Below are 11,033 nucleotides of genomic sequence, written 5' to 3' on the forward strand. Positions count from 1 at the left end.
CACACCGCATGTCCCCGCCCGCCGCCGCCGCGGATCGATCACCGCCCGCATCGATCCATCGACGGCTCTGTGACGTCACGCGGTTCCGGGATCCCACGGTGCGCGCGCGGCGGAGGCGCGGCGGAGGAGAGGAAGAAGGAGAAGGAGAAGAAGGAGAAGAAGGAGAAGAAGGAGAAGAAGAGGAGCAGCGCCATGGGCTTCTACGGCACGCTGAAGCTCATCTTCTACAAGGTGACTATTGATTATCGATCGACCCGACCCGGCGGGTGATTGACTGACAGCTGTCAGGCTCGTGCCCCGGATGACGAGGCGGTTTCCAGGACGGAAACGTGCCGCCCCGGGGGCGCGTGCACGCCGCGTGCTCGCCGGGCCACTGCGGAACCGGTTTTTTTTTTTTTTTTTTTTTTCTTGCAGCGTCCTTTCCCGCCGCGATCGGCGGTTATCGATCCGCCGATGAAAACCCGATCGAACCGACCCGCAATTATCAATCAGACGCAATAATCAATCGATATCCGTCAGAGCCGAGCTGACGTCACGCGCTCCGAGTTTTATCCACGCAGATCGTGGGATTTTCAAAATAAAACACACACATGTGAAGGAAAAGTAACGTGTTCGTTACACATGATCTCTGTAGCATGAACACTGAGGCTGAGATGTGTCTCACACACACACACACACACACACACACACACACACACACTCAGGACAACCTTCCTTCAAGGTGATGTGTGTGTCCACAGATGAAGAGGAAGCTGGACCACGGCCCTGATGGACGGCCGTTTCCTTCTGGGAAGAAACGCAAAGGCAGCAGGTCCCTCAGGTATCTCCTGTGTTTCCATGGCGACCCGTGGTCTTGTACCATCATAGAACCTGTGGAGAACCAGAGTCCTCCAGCCTGCGAGCTCCTGGATGGAGTGTTCTCCAGAAGCCACACCTTCTCAGAACATTCATAGGGTTCCTCCTGAAAATAGGAAGCAGCCTCTCAACTTGTTAGCGTGCTGTTAGCATCCCGTGCTAGCCTGGATGACGCGTTAGCCGATGTTTTCCTGCCATGCTAATGCTGTTTGCGCTCCTCCAGTCCTTCAGGTGTGGTTCAGGCCCCGCCCCCCGCCCTCGGGGACCTCCAGCCGGCCAATGGCATCTCTGCTCGTCGGCGGCGCCCGGCTGCAGCCCCGCCCCCTTGCGGCCTGCAGGACTGGCTGCTTACCTTCCAGGTTGGTTCTTTGACCTTTCCTTTATGGCTACTGCTAGCACCTACCGTTAGCACTGACTACCAGCAGCTATTGTTAGCAGTGACTGCTAGCAGCTAATGTTAGTATTGATTGCCTGCACCTACAGATAGCAGTGACTGCCAGCAGCTACTGTAGCAGCTACTGTTAGCAATGTCTGTTAGCGGTGATGGGTAGCAGCTTCTGCTAGCAGCTACTGTAAGCAGTGACTGCCAGCAGCTACTGTTAGCTGTGACTGCTAGCAGCTAATGTTAGTATTGATTGCCAGCAGCTACTGTTACCAATGTCTGTTAGCGGTGATGGGTAGCAGCTACTGCTAGCAGCTACTGTTGGCAGTTACTTCTCCTTTTCTGAGGGGATTTGTGAGATGAGAACAACTTCATTTTGTGTGTGTGTGTGTGTGTGTGTGTGTGTGTGCAGTCATGGGACACATCTGATAGGCTGCAGGCTCTGGACATGTTGATTGACAAGTGTGAGTCCAACCAGGTGAAGCACATGATGCAGCTCATCGAGCCCCAGTTTCAGAGGGACTTCATATCCCTGCTGCCAAAGGAGGTGCGCACACACACACACACACACACACACACACACACATTTGTTCATGTATTAACCAGTCACACTAACTGTGTGTGTGTGTGTGTGTGTGTGTGTGTCAGCTGGCCCTGTACGTGCTGACCTTCCTGACCCCCAAGGACCTCCTCCAGGCTGCTCAGACCTGCAGCTACTGGAGGACCTTGGCTGAGGACAACCTGCTGTGGAGGGAGAAGTGTCGTGAGGAAGGTGATGCTCTATCACTCACACACACACACACACACACACACACACACACCTGACTGTGTGAGGTTTCCTGTGCAGGTATCTCAGAGTGCTGGTGGTCCCGCCGCAGGAGGTGCCTGGGTCCGGGCGCCGTCAGCCCCTGGAAGTCCACCTACATCCGCCAGCAGCGCATCCAGAGCGGCTGGAGGCGGGGCGGCGGGCGGGAGCCGCTGGTACGAGCGCACCGCCGGGCTAACACTGATGCTAATGCTAATGCTGGTGCTAATACCAACGCTAATGCTGACGACAATGCCGAGGCCGAAGCTGACGCTGATGCTAATGCTGACGTTCACGCAAATGCTGACGTTCATTGTAATGCTGACGTTCATGCTAATGCTGACGGTCACGCTAATGGTGACGTTCATGCTAATGCTGATGTTCACACTAATGCTGACGTTCAAGCTAATGGTGACGGTCATGCTAATGCTGACGTTCATGCTAATGGTGACGTTCATGCTAATGCTGACGTTCATGCTAATGCTGACGCTGATGCTAATGCTGCCGGGTCCCTGCAGGTGATGAAGGGCCATGACGACCACGTGATCACGTGTCTGCAGGTCAGCGGGGACCTCGTGGTCAGCGGCTCCGACGACAACACACTCCGGGTTTGGTCCGCACTCAGCGGGAAGGTGTGTGTGTGTGTGTGTGTGTGTGTGTGTGTGTGTGTGTGTGTGTGTGTGTGTGTGTAAAGTGGGTGGGTGAATGTGAACAGTAGGTCTGTGTGTGTGTGTGTGTGTGTGCGTGTTTTCACCATGCACAAGACACACGTGTGTGCTTAATAGAATTGAAGTGTGTGCATGTGTGTGTGTGTGTTCGTGTGTGTGTGTGTGTGTCAGTGTCTGCGCACGCTGACGGGCCACACGGGCGGCGTTTGGTGCAGTCAGATGACGGTTTCCACGGTGATCAGCGGCTCCACCGACCGCACGCTGAGGGTCTGGGACGCCGAGAGCGGCGAGTGTGTTCACACACTCCACGGACACACATCCACGGTGCGCTGCATGCATCTCCACGGCAACCGGTAACACTGCACACACGCACACACACACACTCACGCACACACACGCGGCATCCACTGTGTGACCTGACCGGACGGCGCCCCCTCCTGGCCAGGGTGGTGTCGGGCTCACGGGACGCCACGCTGCGGCTGTGGGACGTGACGACGGGACGCTGCGAGCGTGTGCTCAGCGGACACGTGGCCGCCGTGCGCTGCGTGCAGTACGACGGGCGGCGCGTGGTGTCGGGGGGGTACGACTTCATGGTGAAGGTCTGGGACCCCGAAACTGAGGCCTGTCTGCACACACTGCAGGGACACACCAACAGAGTGTACTCACTGCAGGTACACACACACACACACACACACACACACAGACCTGTACACATGTATGCATACACATAAACACACAGAGGTACCGTACACACACGCACACACGCACGCACGCACACACACACACACACACACACAAACCTGTACGCATGCATGAACACACACAAGCATACATGCACATATACACACAGAGGTACCATACACACACACACACACACACACAAACCCTCACACACATAGACCTGTACACATGCAAGAACATACACAAGCATGCATACACATAAACACACACACACACACACACACAGACCTGTACACATGCATGAACACACACAAGCATACATACACATAAACACACAGAGGTACAGTACACACACACGCACACACAGACACACACACACACACAGACCTGTACACACGCATGAACACATACAAGCATACATACACACATACACACAGAGGTATCATACACACACACACACGCGTACACTAAAGCATGCATGATCACACACACATCTAAGCACACATGCACACGTGCATGTCACGTGCACGGCTAACGCGGGTGTGTGTCCGCAGTTTGACGGTGCGTTCGTGGTCAGCGGGTCTCTGGACACGTCCATCAGAGTCTGGGACGTGGAGACAGGTGAGGCCGGCGGCGGCGGCGGCGGCGCGGCGGGCGTTTGGAGGCGGGGCTAACGGCGTGCTCCGCTGCAGGCGGCTGCGTGCACACGCTGACGGGCCACCAATCGCTGACCAGCGGGATGGAGCTGCGGGAACACATCCTGGTGTCCGGGAACGCCGACGCCACCGTGCGGGTCTGGGACGTCAGGACGGGACGCTGCCTGCAGACGCTGCAGGGTGAGTGCACCCGTGTGTGTGTGTGTGTGTGTGTGTGTGTGTGTGTGTGTGTGTGTGTGAGGGGTCAAGGGTCACGGTGCGACGCCCCCTGCAGGTCCCAACAGGCACCGGTCGGCGGTGACCTGCCTGCAGTTCTGTGGAGGTCTGGTTCTGTCCAGCTCGGACGACGGCACGGTGAAGCTGTGGGACCTGCGGAGCGGCGCCTGGCTGAGGGACGTGGTGGCGCTGCAGAGCCGCGGCTCAGGTGAGCGCACGGCCGCCGCGCGCCCGCCGGGCCCGTGACATCGCGGCGAGGTGACGGTGCCGGCGTGTGCCCCCAGGCGGCGTGGTGTGGAGGATCCGGGCGTCGGACACCCGGCTGGTCTGCGCCGCCGGCAGCCGCAACGGGACGGAGGAGACCAAGCTGCTGGTGCTGGACTTCGACCCGGAACGGGACCGGGACGCCGGCGCCGGGCGGCCGGAGTGACGCCGCCCCTCCCGGGGGAGCGTGTGATGTCATCGGCCGCCCGATGACATCACACGGGGTCTTCAACCGAAGTACGAGTGTAACGCCTCGTCCTCATTGGCCGGCGGCGGACGGATGACATCGCCGCTCCGGCCGCTAACTTCCAGAGCCGCCGACGGTTTCTCCCTGATGCTGTGGTTTCCATGGCAACCAGCCAGTGTTTGAATGTAAATGCCGGGGGGGGGGGGGGGCCTCCGCCTTCGAACCGACCAATCGGGAGGCGTCGGGTCGAGGCCGCGCGGCCGATTGGCGGAGCTCGGATGAATCTGACATTGAGCTGCCGTCGCCCGGCAACAGCCTCAGCCAATCAGAGGTTTGTAAAGATTCCGCTTTTTCTAAAGAAGAGGAACGTGATCAATAATCAATAAACAGGTCTGATCAACTGATGCCAGACTGAAGATCTCTGACCTCATCAATCATCTGATCAGATCATCAGCCATCCTCAGCTCAGATGCCCTGCCTCAGCTCGGTTCTCCATGTTCTCCATGTTCTCCTGCCTGGGTTCTCCATGTTCTTCTGCCTGGGTTCTCCATGTTCTCCTGCCTGAGTTCTCCATGTTCTCCTGCCTGGGTTCTCCATGTTCTCCTTCTTGGGTTCTCCATGTTCTCCTGCCTGGGTTCTCCATGTTCTCCTGCCTGGATTCTCCATGTTCTCCTGCCTGAGTTCTCCATGTTCTCCTGCCTGGGTTCTCCATGTTCTTCTGCCTGGGTTCTCCATGTTCTCCATGTTCTCCATGTTCTCCTGCCTGGGTTCTCCATGTTCTCCTGCCTGAGTTCTCCATGTTCTCCTGCCTGGGTTCTCCATGTTCTCCTTCTTGGGTTCTCCATGTTCTCCTGCTTGGGTTCTCCATGTTCTCCTGCCTGGGTTCTCCATGTTCTCCTGCCTGGATTTTCCATGTTCTCCTGCCTGGGTTCTCCATGTTCTCTATGTTCTCCTTCCTGGGTTCTCCATGTTCTCCTGCCTGGGTTCTCCATGTTCTCCTGCCTGGGTTCTCCATGTTCTCTATGTTCTCCTTCCTGGGTTCTCCATGTTCTCCTGCCTGGATTCTCCATGTTCTCCTGCCTGGGTTCTCCATGTTCTCTATGTTCTCCTTCCTGGGTTCTCCATGTTCTCCTTCCTGGGTTCTCCATGTTCTCCTGCCTGGATTCTCCATGTTCTCCTTCCTGGGTTCTCCATGTTCTCCATGATCTCCTTCCTGGGTTCTCCATGTTCTCCGTGGTTCCTTGAAGACTCAAGTGTCAGTAGTTGTGGCTGAGCGGTCGCCGGGTTGGATGATTGACAGCTGACCCGTCCGGCTGAAGCTCCGCCCCTCAGCTGATGGCGGCTCCTCTCGACCACCCGGTGAGGAGATCAGGTCTTGGAGGTCCATGGAATGGAGGTGCCAGGTCCTCCCAGGAGAGGCGCCCCCGGTCAGGTGTGTTCTGAGGGCAGGAACCGGTTCCTGGGTTCTCCTTCATCCTTCCCCCCTGCGGCGGCGGCGGCGGAGGTTCTGGAGAGATCCTGACCTTCTGGCCTTCACAGGCCGGACCTGGCGGGAGCGTGAAGATGACAGCGTCTCCTGGACGGACGCTGACGCCTGTGATGGCCTGCAGGCGCGTCCGAGCCTCCGCTCCAAACAAGAGGACCGGGAGGTCTTCACAGCTCGCGGAGGTCGGACGGAACCGCTCGGGTTCCCCGGTGAGGAACCGGACCGGCCGGGACCTGTGACACCACAGCCGGGGTCCCGGGGCGGCGCCGCGAAGCCTCCTCCCAAAGTTGTAAATGGAACCTCCTCAGCTTCGGGGAGCAGGAATTTGTTCCAGCAGAAGCCCGAGGGGGACCGACACCTGGAGAAAGAGCAGATCCAGAGAAGAAAATGTTCCGAGTGGACCCGCTGTCCGTGCTGGTCGCCGCCTCGCTGTTGTCCGCCTGCCGTCCCCTCAAGATCCACACGCAGCCCATCACGCCGCGGCCTTTCCACGCCAACCCCTTCGTGGTCATGCTCAACGCCTTCGACACCTGCTACATCAAGAAGATCACCTGGGACTACTCCCAGTACTACACGGTGAGCGACTACAAGAAGACCAACCAGGTGATCACGCTGCTCTACGAGCACAGTCTGGGCGAGTACCCCTACGTCGACGTGTACCCTAATAACAGAAGCTACATAAAAAAGGTCCACTACGCCGCCATCCCGCAGAAGACCGACATGGGGGCGCATTTGAAGAAAGCCAAGGAGGACCTGCTGAAGTGGTGCCCGGAGAACATCCCCGGCATCGGCGTGATCGACTGGGAGAAGTGGCGGCCGAGGTGGGTCCGGAACGGATGGACCCCCGACATGAAACATTACCAGCGGTTGTCGCGGGAGTACGTCCGGGAGCGGTTCCCCGACATGAGCGAGAAGGACGTGGGTGTGAAGGCGAAGGCCGAGCTGGAAGAGGCCGCCAAGAAGATGTTTCTGGAAACGCTGAGGGTCGCCAAGAACACCAGGGACAAAAGACTCTGGGGTTTCTACTTGTTTCCCGACTGCTACAACCACTACTACGACCAACCGCACCGGAAGCCGTATCCGTGGGACGGGAAGTGTCCGTCCTCGGAGATAACCAGGAACAACCTCCTGCAATGGCTCTGGAAGGAGGTCACCGTGCTCTTTCCTTCCATCTACCTGACGCGCGGAATCCGACCCAACTACACCTATCAAACTATCTTCACCAGGAACCGCGTGGGGGAGGCGCTGAGGATCGGCAAGTTCAACAACCCCAAATACTCCATCCCCATCTACACCTACAGCAGCTTCTACTACATGCACGAGAAGAAATTCCTGGACTTGTACCCTCTGGTGAGACACGATTTTCCGTTCCGACGGCCTTGGGTCTTTGTCCGGGAAGCGGTTCCCTTTCTCACGGGCTTTCTTTGTCGTCCTCCAGGAATCGCTGGTCACCACCATCGGGGAGGCGGCGAGTCTGGGCACCGCCGGCATCATCATGTGGACCAACACCAGACTCAGCGCAACAGAGGTAGTAGCCCGGCTTTCATGGACCAAATGATGTATTTGTGCCGTTCGTCTGACTTCTTCTCGGCTATAACTCTGTCCGCCCCTTTTCCCGTAGGATACCTGCACGCAGACCAAGGACTTCATGTCCAACCTCCTGAACCCGTACATCCTGAACGTCACCACTGCGGCGCGACACTGCAGCCGGGCCATCTGCATGAGCAAAGGCCGCTGCGTCAGGAAGAACCCGGTGGATGCCGTGTACCTCCATCTCAATCCGCAGCACTTCAAGATCGAGAGGAACACCTCAGGCAAGCTCTACGTCAAAGGCAGGCTCAGGCAGGAGGACGTGGTCTGGTACAACCAGACCTTCGACTGCATGTGCTACACCAAGGAACCGTGCCAGAGGGCCCTGAAAATTGTACAGAAACCAAAAGAAGTGCTTGAGACAGAGCGGGAGGAGATAGACGAAGGGGTGGACAACGTGACCGATGACCAGTATGAGGAAGAGGCTCAGGAGGGCGGCATCAGTCCGCAGATGCTGGCCAAAGTGACCATGCCCGGTGTCGGCATCGTTGTTCTTCTCATCGTGTTGATCTTGCTGTATTTCAGGTTCCGTCGGCGTAAGGTGGCCGCCGTCCACATCGTGCCCGTGCCCGACTCTTCTCCGCCGCCGGAGTACTGATGGTCCGCACGGATCTCCCACCGCCTTGTGGGCTCCCCTCGTCACGATGACAAGGTTCAACTCTGATCCGCCTTTACAGCTTTGCCTTTTCCTCCCGCCGTTCTGCTGTTCCGGAGGTGCTTCCGCCTCCGGAACAGCAGAACCCGACTGCGGCTGCTGTGAGGAAGAAGATTTCTGTGAACCAATATCTTAAACTGATCTACAATCATTTGTGACTGGATGATAACAATTTACTGAATAAATCAAAGTTTACTTTCTGGGGGTGGGAAAGGGAAAGTGTTGGCGAGTACACAATTTGAGAACCTTGAAGTTCCTTGGTCACCGGTTCAGTGGACGTCCTTTGAGCCCCTTGTTTGGTATCAGGGACTCGTTTTACTGCAACACCCTTTGCTCGAGGTGTCCTAGCGCCGCCGCACGGGAGATGACTTGTATGCCGGCAGACCTTCGGCTTCGTGCTAAATTGAGCAGTTTTATGCTTCGGTGTTCATACTAATAATAGCAAGATGCTGTATTGGGCAACAAGCTACAGGTCATCTGACGTGCTGGACTCCCGGGTATCTCCGTGTTTGGCGAGCTGAATTGTCAGTTGCGGTTTTGAATTTCCAGAGTGATATTTTGCGGTGTTTGACGGACAGGTGCTGAGCGACGGAAAGAACGGCACGCAGAGCGAGACGTGGACGACCCCGACCGTGGACGGATCAGGTGAAGGCCAAACCTCCCAAAGATCAAGGATCCCAAGAGTCCAAGATCCCAACACCTGGATAGGTGGACAGCTAGGAGCTCTATGATGTCCAGAGGTGTGATGAGCATGTGAGAGTGCGACTCCACATGTTTAGATACCTCAGATGCTTGTCAGATTCTTTGTGGAGGGATCTTCATCAGAGACCGCCGACACAACACCGCCCTCTGGTGGAGGGACAGGATGATCCAGTTCTGCAGCTCACGAGCCGCCGTCGGAGGCTAACAGGAGGCGATGACCGGAGAACGGACTGGCGCTCCAAACTGCCTTACGGCGAACATCTGGATCAGGGAGGCTGAAGTTCCAAGCTAACATGGAGGCCGGTAGTGGACGGTCTCCACAAGAAAGCTCATGATTTCCTCCAACGGCACCGAGCTCACAGTCAACCTTCGAGCGGAGGAAGAGCTGGTCTGCCGGTCAGTGGACTCGGACAGCAGGCTCGGCGGACCGAGAGGAGAGAAGGTGGATTCATGACTCTGCTTGTTTTGTTTTGAGAAATAAAAGCTGGAGAGCTGGTGTGACGGGTCATGGCCGGGAGCTCTTTGCCTCCACGGGGCTCCGCGGTGGGTTGAAGGGAGAGATTAGAAGCACAAGATCAATATTGTCAATCGCGTGAGACTCTGCGGACGGCAGAAGGAGTTTGATCACAGGCTGACCGAGCAGTGGAGATGTTTAAACCAGGAGGCCTGCGGTGGTTTCAAGATGGGAAACCAGCCAGTGGGAGGAAGCGTTCTCCATCGCCGTCACCATGGATGGAAACGCCTGGCGGGATGTCGGACCTCTGCCAGGTCACAAGTCCGGTCCCTGCACGAAGCAGAAGGACCTTCGCCTTGAAGAGGAAAGACGACTGGATGAGGGCCAGGATGTCAGTGAATCTCCATCTTCTGGAACAAGTCACTCCATTCACCTTACAGTGGACGCAGAGTGGATGCCGGACAATCGACAAAAAGCTGTTCCCGCATCTCCCTGCCAGGAGCTCCACGGAGCTACAGCACACCGCCGCCCTCTTGGACCCAGGAGGAGCCGGAGCCCCTGAAGCTGCAAGACCTTTGGTCCCAGACCCCCATCCGCCTCTTGTCTGAAGGACAGACGAGTTCATCGGTTGCGTAAACGCAGGAGAAGAGACGTCAGAAGGCCCGGATGCCAGGGAAGTCTGAGCCGGACGAGACGAAAGCTACGGACTTTCAAACCCGTCGGCTGAAAAGCACAGGAGAAGCTACCTTCGCATTCCACTCCCGTGTCTTGGGCGTGATCGGACACGCCGTTCTCCAACCCCCGAGGCCTCAGCAACAACCCGGCGTTGCTTCCACTCCGTGGTACATGATGTCCTCCGACCTGCCGAGTCCACTGCCAGCCTGTCTGCATGTCCCAGGAGGAGGTGTCCATCTTCCCCTGCTGTGGTCCGTGGAGGACCTCCTTCTGCCAGAGTACCTGGCAGGTACCGGCAGGTCGGCCAGCCGCAGGCGGGGCTAAATGATGAAGATCAAACTCAGCATGACGGATCAGGCAACAGCAGGACGGCACAACAGTAGCCGTGGAAAGGTTCACCTGGTCTTTTCTGAGGCCCCAGAGTAGATTTGGCCTCATTATTAACCTGTGTGTGTCGCCTCACAGTGCAGGTGAGGATCTCCACAAGGGTGAAGACTTGCAAAAGTCATAAGAAACGGTCCATGGAAACATGGTGTCGGCCTCCTTCCTGTCCCAGGTCCATCCACAGAATGGAGAGTTGGAGCTCTGCAGAGCAGGTCTCGGTCCACTGTACGGCATACCATGTTCAGCAAGTGACAGCGGGTTGACGGCCGATCTGCCCGCGTGGCTTCTTCAGGGCTGACGAAACACGAATGAGTCGGACGGCAGAACCGGCTGTACGCCCGGAAGGAACACTTGGTCGTGTCAACGTCGGCCC

General features: G+C 57.2%; 2 protein-coding genes and 1 long non-coding RNA gene across 3 annotated transcripts; all 3 read left to right on the plus strand.

Annotated features, from left to right (window-relative positions):
* On the plus strand, window positions 1-5,118 carry LOC147223209 (F-box/WD repeat-containing protein 7-like). Its single transcript, XM_086165306.1, has 13 exons — window positions 1-231; window positions 741-820; window positions 1,079-1,214; window positions 1,650-1,784; window positions 1,886-2,009; window positions 2,085-2,218; window positions 2,561-2,674; window positions 2,882-3,063; window positions 3,156-3,381; window positions 3,946-4,012; window positions 4,084-4,227; window positions 4,322-4,471; window positions 4,548-5,118. Exons 1-13 carry the CDS (start codon window positions 193-195, stop codon window positions 4,691-4,693), a joined length of 1,677 nt encoding a protein of 558 aa, XP_086021432.1. The 5' UTR covers window positions 1-192; the 3' UTR covers window positions 4,694-5,118.
* A 1,469-nt stretch (window positions 5,119-6,587) lies between these two features.
* LOC147223210 (hyaluronidase-like) lies at window positions 6,588-8,257 on the plus strand. The gene is made up of 4 exons (XM_086166104.1): window positions 6,588-7,550; window positions 7,639-7,728; window positions 7,822-8,102; window positions 8,203-8,257. Exons 1-4 carry the CDS (start codon window positions 6,588-6,590, stop codon window positions 8,255-8,257), a joined length of 1,389 nt encoding a protein of 462 aa, XP_086022230.1.
* Window positions 8,258-8,315: 58 nt separating this feature from the next.
* LOC147223211 (uncharacterized) lies at window positions 8,316-9,653 on the plus strand. Its single transcript, XR_015107543.1, has 2 exons — window positions 8,316-8,442; window positions 9,024-9,653. It is a non-coding gene; the product is annotated as an uncharacterized LOC147223211 (long non-coding RNA).
* The last annotated feature ends 1,380 nt before the right edge of the window (window positions 9,654-11,033 follow it).

Source organism: Fistularia commersonii, chromosome 19, assembly GCF_037954325.1.
Source record: "Fistularia commersonii isolate RoL2024-O1a breed Wild chromosome 19, RoL_Fcom_v1.0, whole genome shotgun sequence".
NCBI classification, from domain to species: Eukaryota; Metazoa; Chordata; class Actinopteri; order Syngnathiformes; family Fistulariidae; genus Fistularia; species Fistularia commersonii.

Coding starts and splice junctions, on each gene's coding strand:
- LOC147223209 (XM_086165306.1), top strand. CDS start 193: ATGGGCTTCTACGGCACGCTGAAGCTCATCTTCTACAAG. Junction 2,675..2,881: donor GGTCCGCACTCAGCGGGAAG/GTGTGTGTGTGT, acceptor TGTGTGTGTCAG/TGTCTGCGCACGCTGACGGG. Junction 3,064..3,155: donor ATGCATCTCCACGGCAACCG/GTAACACTGCAC, acceptor CCTCCTGGCCAG/GGTGGTGTCGGGCTCACGGG.
- LOC147223210 (XM_086166104.1), top strand. CDS start 6,588: ATGTTCCGAGTGGACCCGCTGTCCGTGCTGGTCGCCGCCTCGCTGTTG. Junction 7,729..7,821: donor CCAGACTCAGCGCAACAGAG/GTAGTAGCCCGG, acceptor CTTTTCCCGTAG/GATACCTGCACGCAGACCAA. Junction 8,103..8,202: donor ATGTGCTACACCAAGGAACC/GTGCCAGAGGGC, acceptor ACCGATGACCAG/TATGAGGAAGAGGCTCAGGA.